General features: G+C 31.5%; 1 protein-coding gene across 6 annotated transcripts in view; it reads right to left on the reverse strand.

Annotated features, from left to right (window-relative positions):
• Positions 1-362: 362 nt before the first annotated feature.
• LOC136989043 (peripheral plasma membrane protein CASK-like) overlaps positions 363-16,344 on the reverse strand; it is a 262,489-nt gene continuing 246,507 nt past the window's right edge. For all 6 annotated transcript variants that reach the window (XM_067287110.1, XM_067287109.1, XM_067287105.1 and 3 more), the window contains 5 exons: positions 15,739-15,888; positions 15,589-15,669; positions 15,292-15,494; positions 5,664-5,744; positions 363-2,492 (listed from right to left, as the gene is read on the reverse strand). In XM_067287110.1, coding sequence (XP_067143211.1) covers positions 2,313-2,492; positions 5,664-5,744; positions 15,292-15,494; positions 15,589-15,669; positions 15,739-15,888 — 695 coding nt within the window. In that variant the 3' untranslated portion in view covers positions 363-2,312. The remainder of the gene's footprint in view (positions 2,493-5,663; positions 5,745-15,291; positions 15,495-15,588; positions 15,670-15,738; positions 15,889-16,344) is intronic.

The following is a 16,344-nucleotide window of genomic DNA, read 5'->3' on the forward strand; positions in this document are numbered from 1 at the left end:
TAGGTATTTATTACTATACTCTTAATGATCTTTTACATCCCACTTTGTTACATATTTATAAATAATATATGTTCATAAATCTATATTTATAATAATGGATGAAATTACTGATGATAGATCTTTATAATTTATTAAGTATTTTAAGTAAAACTTTCTATCAATAATAAACTATATTTAAATTTTTTATCATTTCATTCAGATATAATTTTATATATTACACTATATGATCTTATGTATATATTGTAATATTATTATTTTTAAATAATGCTGTATTTAAAATTAATTTTTAAAATTCTATTTATTTAAATAAGTTTTTGATATTCTTGTACAAAATAATAACATATTAAGAAAATAAGCTTAAATTCAATTGTTAACATTGTTTTTATTGACTATTACATTCTCTTCCAGTTTCATAAAGATTTCATATTATTAACATTAATAATATTAAATAATTATAACCTATATAATTATAACAATATTATCCTTCCAAATTCCATGCAATAAAATAATATGGAAATGATAATAAATTTCTACAACAAAAACTCTTATAAAGAAAAAGAAAATGTAAAATTAAAAAAATAATAATTTTTATTTCTTATTATTGTTCCATTATTGTATATTTGGTCAAACATAAAATTACTTTTAAGATTTCTTAAAAGTAAAATAAAAATAATACACAGTATAATTTTTGACTCTTTTTATAATGCAGTAATTCATCTATAAGTCGACTTCTACCAACTTAAATACTGTTTAAATAGGTCATTGTTTCATATGAATATTGCCACATTTCAGTTGCATACTGATAATTTAAACACTACAAAATATTTTAATATAAAATGAGTGAAAAGTACAAAAAATGACTATAATTTGCATAAAAAGAATAAAATATTTTCATTTACATATTTCTACAAAAGTTGACATTTTACAAATTATGACTTATAAACTGATCTAATTTCTCAGATGGTCAGCTTACAGATGAATTATGTATTTTAATTTATGGAATGTTATTAATATTTCGAGAATATATTTTTTTTTTTTTTTTTTGAAAGAAGAATCTAATGTGTCACTAAAAGTATTTCTATTCTAAAATACATTATTCAAATTCTAAATTATAATAAAGAAACTTTTAAGAAAATTCATTATAAATGTAATAAATAATTTATTATTAAAAGGATAGAGATTTATAATAGGAGAATCGATAAACAAAAAATATATCTATATATATATATATGAAATATATTTAATTAATATTGCTTTAATCATAGTTTTAAGGAAGAGATTTAGGAAATGTAAAAAGTTATTATATCACAGAATTGTGTATGCTTATTTTCTATCAGTTCTCATTCATTTGCTATTACCATTATAATTATTATTGTTATTACAATATTATCATTATTTGAATCTTTCATCATAGTTTGAAATATTTCAATTTATAGTGAAAATAACTAAACATACAAAATTGATCTTGATATTTATTTTAAATCAAAACTAAAATAATTTTGCTTTATAAGCAAAATTAATAAATTAATGTGCCGTAAAATTATTAAGTATTATTTTAATAATTCAAAAATAATTTTTGAAATTTGGCACACACATTTTTAAAGACCATTTTGGCAAAATTATTTTAGAAAAATAAAAATATTATAAAACATTTTAAAAAATAAACATATCAATATATGAATATTTAAAGAATTTATATAATATTTAATTATGCAAGATTCAATTAATACTCAGAATAGGCACATTTTTATAATTCTATTTCTATTCTTATTCGATATGAATTTGCTTAACTGCTTCTTGATTATTAAGAAAGACAATTTTTTGGAATTTTGGTACTTTTAAATTTAACTTTGGAAGAAGTACTTAATATCCAAAACCCTCAAATATTTTTAATTCTAATTAAAAGATTACCTCAGACCGAAATAGATTATTATTAAGTTTCACTATTTTATTCATTGCCATTTACCATTTAGTACTTTGTTTTGGAAACACAAAAACCCACAAATCCTTTTACTTTACAAGGCAGTGCAATCCTTGAAGCAAATCATGCCAGTGATAGAAGACCTATGCTTAAAATCCCAATTGTAATTGTGATCTATCACATAAAATGATTGACTTCAAAATTATGAATGTTGTGGCATCCATCCATAGGAATGATTGATGAAAATCTTCCTAAAGATTAAATATGAAGAAATAGCACAAAATTTCTTTCTCTTTTGTATTATGTAGAAAAAAGGCAGTAGGTCCTGATTCCGATAGCTTCGTAATTCCTATAAATTGCAGAATTTTGCTGTCCTTAAAAATGTTTGTCATTAATAAACCCAACTCACAGGTACCCACTGTGGTATTGTGTTGATTTTATCCAAAGTTTTTTCTAAAATTCGAATAGTTTCATCAATGTCGTTGTTGACAATGGTGAGATCAAAAAAATGTCCGTATGCTTGCCGCAATAATTCACTTTCTTTTGCTAGTCTTTCTAAACTTCCATCCACCTAAATTAAATTATTTATTTTTATATGGTTTATTATTTTAAATAAAAATATCAAAAAATGATAAAAAATTTTTTTCTTATAAAGGCATTAATATATATATATATAAAAATAAAATTATATTACATTTTGTACTAATTCAGAGTTGCTCTGAAAAAATAAACACACTCAAACAACCTTGAAAAAGGTTATTTGAGTATTCCATCATGTATTCCACTGGAAGAAGGTTGTTAAAAACGTCCCAAAACATTTTATTTATTAAATTTTTGCTGCTTTTTCAAGGTTATCTGAGTGTGTTTAATTACATTTTACATAAAGCTCACTTGATTAATTAAAATTGTACTGAAATATTCATGAAACAGTTGTCTTATAAATTTGTTTCCAATTAAGAAAATAAAGAAATAAAATTAATTATTAAATAAACTGGGTTAATAATCAATTTATTACATATAATTATGTAAATAAATAGCTCAAAAAGAGATTTGAGAATATAAAATTTAAAATTAGGCAAAAATGTTTTATATAACTAGATAAAATAAGTAGCAAATTTTATATAAAACAGAATTAAAAAGGCTGTTTTTGGATGATGACAAAAATATAACACATATTCTTTCAAAAATTATAAATAATCTATTTTTTAATATATATCTGATTGGCTACATTTGCATATGCTAGTACTATTGATGCAGTATATATGCAATCATCAATCATATATATTATATACACACAAAATATGGATATATATATATATATATATATATATACCCATTAGAAAATTAATCTTAAGATAAGATATATATATATATATACATACAGTCAAACCTGTTTTTATGCGCTCTTTTTATGTGCGATTTTTATTTGTGCGATTTTTTTAATGCGAATTTTTAATTTATACGATTTTTTATTTGTGCGGTATAGTTGGCGACTAGTTTCGTGCGATTCGTCATGTCTCACGTTGACTTATTATAGCTAAATAAACTTATTATAGCATAAATGCACTTATTATAGTAATATTATTGCATGAATATGCGAAAAATGAAATAATTTACTTTTTAAGTCAACAAAACACCACCTGGACAAAAATATGTAAAACAGACGATAGACCAGACGATGCAGTCAAGTGCTGACATCTGTTGTCAATAAATTCTATTTCGTACGGTTTTGAGTTATTTTCTATGTGAGACTTTTTTATGCGGTCCCTGTTGACCGCATAAAAAAAATATTTTTTAATTGTGTTGCGAAAACTATTTTTTACAGCCATTCGTGAAGTTTCGTGCGATTTTTTTTAATGCGGTCCCTATCCCCCGCATAAAAACAGGTTTGACTGTATATATATATAAGATTAATTTTCTAATTAGGAAGGAATTTTATTTAATTTTTCCTTATTTTATATTTTTGCAAGAACAAATACCTTTTAAAGAATTAAAAGCTAGTGGCTTTCTTTTTTCAGTAAACACATCACACAAGCAACAGTTGATTTATGTATTTTTTATTAAAGGAAATGCATTTTGGGTCTTAATGACCCCTCTTAAGTCATTAGACTTAACAAAAAAAGAGATAGATAAGGGTTACATTATACAGAATAATACATATAATATTTTAACAAAATTTTTTTAAAAATTAACTTACATGGTTGATTGTTGGTTACAATTGACATTAGAGAGTATGTTAGGTAATTGACTTGCTAATCAGACTTGGCAGAGTTTGGATCATCTTTGAGTATGCTGTTGCATTTGTAGAATGAAGTTGTATCTATATGGGAGGACAGGGTAGGTTCACCAGATGGGGGCCATCTGGAGGAGGTGGGACGGGATGGAATCACATGTGGATACTACCTGTTAGACAGGAGGGGTTTCCACATGTAATTCCATCCCGTCCCACCTCCTCCAGATGGCCCCCATCTGGTGAACCTACCCTGTCCTCCCATATAGATACAACTTCATTCTACAAATGCAACAGCATACTCAAAGATGATCCAAACTCTGCCAAGTCTGATTAGCAAGTCAATTACCTAACATACTCTCTAATGTCAATTGTAACCAACAATCAACCATGTAAGTTAATTTTAAAAAAATTTTTGTTAAAATATTATATGTATTATTCTGTATAATGTAACCCATATCTATCTCTTTTTTTTGTAAAGTCTAAGGACTGAAAGGGGGTCATTAAGACCCAAAATGCATTTCCTTTAATAAAAAATACATAAATCAACTGTTCCTTGTGTGATGCATTACTGAGAAAAGAAAGCCACTAGCTTTTAATTCTTTAAAGTCTACAAAAAACCAGTAATAGAAACCTAATTAAACAAATACTTTTATTAAAAATACACTGAGAAATAACCTTATAATTTTAAAACTTAACATATTATAATATAGTGAGTATCAAGCATATGTAAAGTGTCTGATTGCTAAATTACTTCAGAGAAAATTAATCAATTTCATTTTTTACTGTAAAACTACTTTTTACTTGCATCAGCAATGTTAGCATTATTACAGTGATATGTTAGTAATATGTAGGTTTCATTTTGATTATAATTACAGAAGTGTATTACAAAATAAAACCATTTTGTACCAATGAAGTATTTTTGAACTAGATGTTTGGCAATAGGTCTGGAGTGAAACAAATATAATCTGCTATATTTTTAAGTCAATAGCAAGGTTGAGGCCAAAGTTTTAAATGCAAAAATGTGTATGTCGGATGTTCAGTGCTGCTTTCCCGTAAGCCTAGAAGTTTGGCAATGGCCTTTGGAATGTTGAGCATGATTCTTCTGATTATCCAAACACCATTGTCAAACTTCTAGGCTTACAGGAAAGCAACACTGAACATTCGACGTACACGTTTTCGCGTTTAAAACTTTGGCCTCAACCTCGCTAGTAACTCTAACACAATGGGATTTGTAATATAACTATTTCTATTTTTGCACTAAACAGATGATAATGAATAAGTTTCTAAAAATTAAAAGATGTTTGACTAAGCAACTTTAAAATGTAGAAATTATACCATCAAAATCATTTAAAATGTGACGATAAAAATAAGCTAATTCTATAGCTTTTAAATGCTAAGTATTGTTTTAAAAATTTTTTAAGCCAAAACCTATTTTAATTAAATTATTTTGAATAACATATACATACATATATAAATACAAAATTAATAAATGTAAAAACAAATACTTACATCATGAAGATTTCCAACCGATGGTGCAGCAATGAAAACAACATAAGGAGCATATTCTGCTGTCCTGAGAACTTTCAATGCCTAAATATAATAAGATAGTTATGAAGAAACAAATTATGCATTATATACTTGTAATCATTTCTAACATGTAATTTAAAATTTTGGATGCATTGATTATATTATCTTAGCTGTTAATAATACTAATAACACAACATTAATAATATTATTAAACCAAGAGTATTATGTTTATAACAGATTCAATAAGCATGCTTAATTGACAAAATTTTATTATTTAATTAATATTTGGATACTTTTCCATTTTATCCCCATATATTGTGTTGCATAGGGTCTTGTCCCAATGTCGCACTGTTTCAAGAAGTGCTGTTTTACATCAGCATGCTATTCAAATATTCAAAATCTATTTGAAAATAACCTAAAACAAATTTTTTAAATTATTACAAATAAGTACTTTTTGTTATATTAAAACATTTACTTTTTAATACTTGAATTAAAATTTAAAGGTATGCTAGTTACTTTCCTACACTTAGAATGGTAGTTCACTTTTAAAAATTATAGGCAAAACTCAGATGACAACAATTCCTTAACCCTACAAAACTCAAATCTAAAAGAAATGGTAAAACTAACCTTTGATCTCTGTATGCGCACACCAAAATCACACTACAAATTACTTTGTTACAATGCCATTTTGGATTTTAACATTCTTAAAATAACTACATTTTATTACTTTTTTAAAATTAATGTTAAGATGTAGTTCATATTCTGGAATATGGTATATTACATTCTTATTTGTGCATAATGATGTTTTTGTTTAATTTTTCATTTACATAAACAAATTGAAAAATATGAACAGAATCATCATTCTCCTCAACAGCATGTATAACCTGAAATTGCAATCTGATTACATTGTCATTTCATAAACACTGTGAAAGCTTACAACATGACATGTGCGCAGTGGCATAGCGGTGGGTGTCAGCCGCCTGGGGCAGAGGAAAATTTCGCCGCCCGCTTATTTAGGTATTATTATTATTTATTGTGAAATTTTTCCGCCCCCACCACGCTACACCACTGCATGTGCGGTTGATGAACACGATACACAATGTGACACGTAAGGATAAAATGGAAAAGTATCAATATTTGAGACATACTTCAAACATAAAACTTCTTTAAACTTTATTAATGAATAATAAAGTCTAGCATACATAATATTATCTAATCTGTTACTTTTTTGAGAAACACGTTAAAATTTTGCAAGTTAAACAATCAAAGATTAAAGTGTCAGTGAAAAATGGTGTGATATATATGCTCATTTTACAAAGCAGGATATAAATATTGAGAATCTAAAATGCCTAGTTAGTTTTTGTTTGGCACTGCCAGGATCCAATGTAGCTGTTGAATGTATTTTTTCATTAATAAATGCACTGTGGACAGATGGGAAAAAAAGACTAAAATGGTTAAAGTCTTCACTGTCTCAATTTTAAAAGACCCATTTTAAGGATTTCTCTTGTGCTGAGTTCTATGTCCAAATACAGCAGATTCTCGTATAATGCGGGGGATATGTTCCATGTTGTAGGAAATTGCGTTATACGGGACAGATCAATTTATGCAAATTCAGGAGTCTGTAAATTGTAACGGTTGTCAATAAATCTGTACTGTACAACCAATATTAACAAAACGGTGTTAGTGATTAATCACTATTGTAGTTGTATGTACATATATATATATTGGGTTGTTCGGAAAGTTCGTAGCGATTTTTAAGAGAAATAAAAGAAATTGTTTTAATACTAAAAATATACTTTTATTCCACTATGTATGCGCCATTGTTTTTAATGACGTGTTGCCATCTATGGGGCAGCTTCATGATACCCTCTTCGTAGAACTTTCCAGTTTTTTCCGCGAAAAACTGATCCACGTGGTTTTTGCAAGCTTCCAAACTATCAAAGTTTTTATCATGAAGGAATTTTGTAGAGAACGGAACAAATGGTAGTCCGACGGGGCAAGGTCGGGTGAGTAAGGGGGTGGGGTAAAACATCCCAGCCTAGTTCCAATAATTTTTGGCGTGTTCGTAAAGACGTGTGAGGTCTGGCATTATCTTGGTGAAACACAATGCCTTTTCTATTGGCCAGTTCCGGACGTTTTTCTTTAATTGCCATGTTCAGCTTATCCAATTGGGAACAATACTTATCAGAATCAATTGTTTGATTCTGTGGAAGCAGCTCATAGTACAGGATTCCTTTCCAATCCCACCAGACAGTGAGCATGACCTTCTTTGGATGAAGACCGGCCTTTGGAGTTTTTAATGGTGATTCATTTTTCTTACCCCACGATCGTTTTCGGCTGATGTTGTTATAAATGATCCACTTTTCATCACCTGTCACTAAACGCTTCAAAAAAGGGTCATTTTCATTTCGTTTTTCAAGAGAATCACAAATGGAGATGCGATCCAGTAAGTTTTTTTCCGTTAAGTCGTGAGGTATCCAAATGTCATAACGATTCACGTATCCGAGCTTCTTTAGATGTTGAAATACAGTACTGTTTGATGACTTCACTATGTCTGCAATCTCTCGAGTTGTGTAATGAGGGTTTTCATCCAATAATGCTTTGATTTGGTCCTCTTCAATAACAGGAGGTCTTCCTGAGCGAGGAGCATCTTCAAGGCTGAAATTACCCGTTTTAAATTTTGCAAACCACTTTCGAACAGTTGATTCTGATACAGCACTCTCACCATAAACATCACATATCTTTTTTGCTGTTTGTACAGCATTTTTGCGTTTACGAAAAAAGAAAAGAAACAAGTGTCGATAATGCACGTTGTTCGCATCCATTTTTGCAATGAGCCAAATTAAACGCTATTTGAATAATCTTAACGGTTTTTTTGTAACGGACGCGTCTCAAGGTCATTTATCGTAATATTCATTGGTTTGTACAATTCTAATCATTTTCGCGTCAATCGGTGTCTCAACTGTCGGCTATCAAAAATCGCTACGAACTTTCCGAACAACCCAATATATATATATAGGAGTTCCGTTGTCTGTATCGAAAGTCAAGATGTCGTTGCGTGTGTTAATTGTTTTCGCGTTGTCATATCATCCTTTTGCCAGGTGCCTATAAGTGCAGTTAGGAGTGTTCGGCTCTTACCACGTGACGTAGCTGTAACCCGGATGGCGGGGAATATAAATGGAGATGCTCCATGTGTAGAGCCATCTTTTTTTTCACTGACCGGACTGCAGGCGGGATAGAAGAACGGCTGGACTTTGAGGAATTCATCAAGGAGTGCTTATGACCTCGTGGTGTCCACAAATGAGTACTCTGTAATTTAGCATCGTCGTACCTATTATATATATTTTCGTGTGGATCAATTTCATCCGAACTTGTTGGGTATACACTTGTAATAAGACTTAATTCATCTAATTCATGTTGCAATTCGGGGCAATTGTAATCGTATAACTGTAGACTTGTATTCAACAATCCTAAGTTCATAAAGAATGTAGCAGTAACCACCATGATGTATTTATTTTGTGAATGTTTACAAGTGATGTTCCTCTTATACTAAAATTATTATTATTCGTGTTTATTATTAATGTGCTGTCCGTGTAAATAATTGTGGTTGTTATAATATTTCTCTATATTTTTGTTCTTCTATATTGTGTATTTAAATGTAACACAAGGGGGGCACTACAAGTGATGTATATATAGGGGATGTAAAGGAGCATGGGATATCTTTTTCCTGGTGAGAGGTGAAGAAAGGACCTGCTTGAGGAAGAGAGACCAAGTAAGAAAGGAAAGGATAGACCAGGTTTGAAATTTCTAAAACATTATCTCTACAAAGGCAAGAAGTTGGACCGGACACCACCAGTGGTATATATTGTGAATATCACCAGTGCTCCCTTGTTGGCTGTATACCTAAGTTTTGTATAATTAAATGTTTTCTTTGTTCTTAGTGTTGACTGTTTTATTGTGCTCAAAACTCAACACTCCACAAGAATATATAGATATCGTAATTTGTTGTGAGTTTAAGTTTGTAAGATCCTTAACACACTTGCCATTTTATACGTCGGGGACATTTCGTTGATCCTCGATACTACAACGGCATCGTTGGAATTTATTTGTTGATACTTCCGATAGTGAATAAATGTTAAACAGTGAAGTGCATAATTTTATTTTAAGTTGAATAAAATTATTTTCCTCTTATATCTTTAAATGAGTATGTATTATTATTTTTTTATAAACTGCTACTTCTTTAAACTATCAGCTTCACTATTCATATATAAACAACAGGTAAGTGCATACATTCGCTTTTCTAAATAAAAAATCAGAAACTATGTGAAAATGTTAAATTTATCTTACGCGTTATATGGGACTGTTTATCACGCTGTATGAGAACCAGTCGCAATTTTTTCGTCACTTTGCACGAATTCGCGTTTTACGGGAGAGCATTATACAAGAGAGCATTATACAGCATTAATAATAATAATAATAACTCTCCCGTGGTCACCACCTGGTCGTGGTGGGAGAGCCCAGTAATTTTACTGATCCATAGGGCAATGCAGGCTGGAGCATAAGCTCCTGGTAGGGACACCCATGCCAGTAAGGTCTATGGGGAGAAATGAAGCTAAGAGTGACCACACCCACATTCTGTGGAGATATTCATCATGGTAATAACTAGATCAAAGTGTGATACCGGCTCGGACGTCGCCCGGGTTAACAAGGTCCGCGTTCGTGGGTTAGGCAGAGGCTCATGTTCGAAAAATAGGTCACAGTCTCCCTTGGTTACCGGTGGCGAAAGCAGCACCGGCCCAAGCATGGCTACTGCAATGCCCTCAACAGATGTGAGGAACCAACCCAGCCTTGGTGTTTCTGTGGCAATGCATCCACAGACCACAAAGGCTGGAAAACCACGCCAACGGATGAAATGGACAGTAGAAATGAACGAGTTTATCATCCGTACTTATTACACCATCACAAAACTCGAAACAAACATGACAGCATACAGACAACAACTACACCATAGATTCACACAACAGTATCCTCATCTCACTGTCACCGAACAAAGGGTTGTTGATCAAAAAAGAACAATTATACACAACAACCTTATTCCACAAACAACACTTGAACTTATCAAACAACAGGTTGCTGATCAAATACATCAACAGACAGAAACATCTAACATTAATGAAGATCATGTAACCTGTCAGGATAATCCAGCAACAAGCATTGATAATAACACACATACAACAATTACCACTAATGATACTACAGACACTTCCTCATCCATCACTGATAACATAGACTTGGATTTAGTTAATACGCTCTCACTTATATTTCAGGAAACACTCACTAAATATACAGGTACAGATCCCACACAACGACCACGAATACCAAAAATCAACACGTCAAAGAAAGTAGGAAAAACACTAAATTATGTAAACACTCACTTACTACCACACTACATTCATTCAATTTCTACACTTGCAGACATTCATACATTAGTTTATGCTGGGGCAGTCACAGTAGTGACACACCATGGACTGAAAGTACAATCACAGACAAATACACAGAAAACACAATTCTATCACAAGCCTGCCTGGCAGAGAAGAATAGAAACACAAATAAATGACATTAGACAGCAATTAGGCAGGCTAACACAATACACTAAAAACAACATAACACCCAAATTAAGGAAACAGCTCAAAAACATTTTCAAGAAAATAAAAACACACACAAAACATGAACATCACAACACACGCATTACAGAATACATTGATACACTAAAACAAAAACTTGCTGCCAAAGCACGTAGACTCAAACGATACAAAACATGTACACTACGAAAACAACAAAATAAATTATTTACAAACAATGAAAAACTCTTTTACAGACAAATTAATAACAAAGCAAACACTGATACACAGCACAGTGGCACACCAACAGAAGAAGAACTCACAACATATTGGTCTTCTCTTTGGTCCAGTGCTGTCACGCACAATGCTGATGCAGGCTGGATCGAGGAGGAGAACAGAAACTTGCACAACATACCAACTATGCCCTGTGTTGAAATAAACATACATGATTTCCAATACACTGTTAACAGAACACACAACTGGAAGACACCTGGTGTAGACAACATTCACAATTTCTGGTACAAAAAGTTTACATCACTGCACCAGGAACTAGCTAAACATCTAACACACATCATCATCAATCCACAAGACATGCCAAATTTTCTTACTCAGGGCATCACCTACATGAAACCTAAAAACAACAATACCACAGACCCCACACAATACAGACCAATTACATGTCTTCCAACACTCTACAAATTATTGACATCCTGTATTGCAAACAAAATATACAAACATGTTGAAGAACACGACATTCTAACAGAACAACAAAAAGGTTGCCGTAGAAACCACAGGGGATGCAAAGAACAGTTACTCATAGATTCAGTCATTCTACGGCAAGCACACAGACAACACAGAAACATACACATGGCATATATAGACTACAGAAAAGCATTCGACAGTGTTCCACACAGTTGGCTGCTACATATCCTACACATGTACAAAATACATCCATCACTCATTGCATTCTTTCAAAACACTATGCAGCACTGGAGAACAACACTACATCTCAGGGCCCATAACACTTCCATACAAACAAACCAAATTTTTATTAGGCGAGGAATTTTTCAAGGAGATTCCTTGAGTCCTCTCTGGTTCTGCCTAGCCCTGAATCCATTATCCAACATGTTAAACAACACGCAATATGGTTACAATATCAGACATGAAAAAACAACACAGTTTACACTGTCACATCTCATGTACATGGATGACATAAAACTTTATGCATCCACACAAAAACAACTTCATCAACTCCTACAAATCACACATTCATACACCAAGGACATACAAATGAAATTTGGCCTAGATAAATGCAAAACACTTCACATAGAAAAAGGAATCCTGAAGAAAGAAGATTTTGCACTTGGAAATGGAGACATTATTGAATCCATGGAAGAGGGTGAGCTCTACAAGTATTTAGGATTCCAACAGGCCAAACTAACAGAACATGCACAAATAAAGCAAAGATTGATTAAAGAATACCAAAGTAGGTTAAATGCTATTCTCAGAACACAGTTAAATGCAAAACACACAGTTAAAGCAATAAACACATATGTCATCCCAGTACTCACATATTCTTTTGGAGTTATACATTGGACTCACACAGATCTCGAGCAACTCCAAAGGAAAACAAGAACTACACTTACTAAGCATAAACAACATCATCCTAAATCTGCCACAGAAAGATTAACCCTTCCACGTAAAGATGGCGGACGTGGCCTGATTGACATAGTTAACCTTCACTACAAACAAATACAGTCACTGCGAGAGTTTTTCTACAAAAAACAAGAAACATCACAATTACATAAAGCAGTAACTCTAGCAGACTCAAATAACACACCATTAAACTTACACTCACATCATATGGACACAACGCAACATATAAAAAGCATAGACACCATTAAGCAATCGTGGGCTCGAAAGGCACTCCATGGCAGGCATCCTTATGATCTGGCCCAGGATTTTGTTGACAAAACTGCGTCAAACAGCTGGTTAGCTCGGGGATGCCTCTTTGGGGAGACGGAAGGATTTATGATTGCCATACAGGATCAGGTCATAAATACTAAAAACTACAGAAAACACATACTCAAAGATGCAACACTCACAAATGACACATGCAGAAAATGTCACATCATGCCAGAAACTATACAACACATCACCTCTGGTTGCAAGCTCTTGGCACAGACAGATTATTTACACAGACATAACCAAGTAGCAAATATAATACACCAAGAGCTTGCAAAGAAACACAAATTAGTAGACATCCATGAACCATACTACAAATACATTCCACAGACAGTATTGGAAAACAACACGCACAAAATGTACTACGACAGAGCCATAATCACAGATAAAACAATTTACCACAACAGACCAGACATCACACTCATTGACAAACACAATAAAATCACATACATTATAGACATATCCATTCCAAACACTCACAATATACAAAACGCATGCACTGAAAAAATTAGCAAGTACACAGAACTCGCCCAGGAAATAAGGCATCTGTGGAGGATGGATAGGGTGCTTATTGTACCTGTTGTTCTCTCCTCTACAGGTGTCATACCACACACACTACACAAAAGCCTAGGCACATTAGAATTGAATAGAAACACATATATCACTCTACAGAAGGCCACTATATTGAATACATGTCATATTGTGAGAAAATTCCTGAATACAGACACACACACTGATACACTTCTTTAATTTCTGTTTTGGTTACTATGCCTTGACTTTGGTCCGGCATAGTACACAGCCACCGGTGTTAACCGAGTATATCTAACTTAACCCAACATAATAATAATAATAATAAAATTCTTCTTGAACAGGTCCATAAAGCTGATAAATATTCTGATGAATCAAAAATATAAAGCTTGGCTATTATGTACTTTTTAAAGTTGCAACTTTTCTAATTAAGTGTGCTTGTGAATATTTTTTTAGTAATATAATTGTTTTTACAAAAATAAATTGAACTTTAAAAATAAGACATTATGTTAATGTGTATATTGTTATATCAGTATGTTATTTAAAGTGCAACATATAATATTTAATAGATTAATTTTTGATTTTCTTCATTTTTAGCTTGTCTCATTTTTTTTACAAAATGTGGTAATGTCCCAGTTTTTAAAAAAAAAACATTATGGGAACCCAATCCTGAGAGGGGATCAACAATCATCCCTAATTGGGATTGAATTCAGTGTCAATGTCAATCTTTCTTGTGGTTTAATTTCATCTAGAAACAGGTGAGACACAATTGTGTTGTAAGGAGAAATATTCGAGACCAATTTGAATGTGAGATCAAGGGACGTAGTCCATAAAAACATTGCTCTTGTTTTGTTCTATCTGACTTGCTGTGGTACTATCTCCTAGATTACCTCTGTGATCATCATCACCAAATCCTCCTTTGAGATAAACTAGCCAATTATCTGAAGATATGTGTATGCTACTCTCTGGATTCAACATCTTTTCTATGGCTTGGAGATGCCACAGACTCAGGATTCACCTCCTTACTGCAAGTATATCCTAGGATTCCTCCATGTGAAGACTGACAATGAGAACATACAAGTTAATTTAGTGAACTTTGGTGATGGACAGTTGTTCTTACAGATAATATAAGAGACAATAAATGGCATTTTAATTTCAAAAAATGAGTGATCCTTTATCTTGGATGCACACACCCATGTACTGTACTGTACAATACCTACTTCCACTTGCACCATGCAGTGAAGATCCTTTTTGAACACACATTCAAAATTTGGTACTTTCTTTCATTTTCTAACTGTGATAGCAAGTAATGTGACCTCACAAAATCCTTATAGCAACACACTCAGTAATAACATTATATAAAAACATTCCAAAAAAAACCTTAAAAATTGCATTAATCACAATAATTTATAATGTTTTCAGCCATATTTTACTGACCTTGAGTAGTTATAATATAAAACTTATCATCAAAATAAAAAATTTATCATACAGATTACCTGAGGTTCAACATCAAGTATGGCCATTTTCATTTCCTGATGTAATTTACGTATAGTTTCAAGTTTTGTACCATACATAGCATCTTCATGTGTTCCATATTCAAGATAATCATTAGCAGCTATATCTGCCATCATTTCATCATTAGACACAAAATAGTAATTTTTACCATTTTCTTCTCCTTTTCTTGGCAACCTTGTCGTATCTTTAAAATATGCAAATACACAATAAAACCTCATTATAAACAATTTTAAATTCTTTTGAAAAGTTATTCATGTATAAATATTTTATAAACATACGTGGAATGGGATAAGCATATTTATTAGGGTGATTGCTGATAAGTGTATTTTTTATATGTCTTCTACCAACTCCATGAGCACCTAAAATAGTTAATATAATTAATAATTTATATAAAATATTATTTAGTTTCTAATAAAATAAAAATTTACCTAATAAGACAAGTGTTTTCCTTCTGAATGATGGTAACCTAACCACTTCTTCATATGTAACAACATCTAACTGATCAAATATAGCATTATGTTTTGCTAAGTATTTGTCTCTAAAATGCTTTTTCTTACGAGAAAAAAATGAGCAGTTAACTGAAAAAATATAATGGAGAGATTATCAATTCAAATATAAAATAGTTTTACATATATATACAGTAAGACCCTGCTTAACGCAGGGGATGTGTTCCTAGACGACAAAGCGCTAAATGAAACAGTAATAAATGAGGTCATTTTAACATAGAGTAAATAGGGAAAGAGGAACACTCGACCAAAAATAAACAAATTATACTTTAATTTTAAGTTATTTTTATATTAATTTGCATAATAATATATGTGAAATAATACATAAACATATGCACACAGAAATGTAAAGTTCATTTTTGGTGATGAATGTCCTGGCTCTTCTGAAATTCTTGTTTTTTGCAATAGTCATGTAGTTTCATTTGTCGCTTTTTTCTTTCCTTAAGCAAATGTCGATAGCAGATCACATCCAAAACGCCTCGTTTTGCTTTTGCACTCCTTTCAAAATCTGGATCATTCGCTACAGTT

This window comes from Centruroides vittatus, unplaced genomic scaffold (assembly GCF_030686945.1).
Source record: "Centruroides vittatus isolate TY-2023 unplaced genomic scaffold, ASM3068694v2 scaffold_435, whole genome shotgun sequence".
Taxonomy (NCBI): Eukaryota; Metazoa; Arthropoda; class Arachnida; order Scorpiones; family Buthidae; genus Centruroides; species Centruroides vittatus.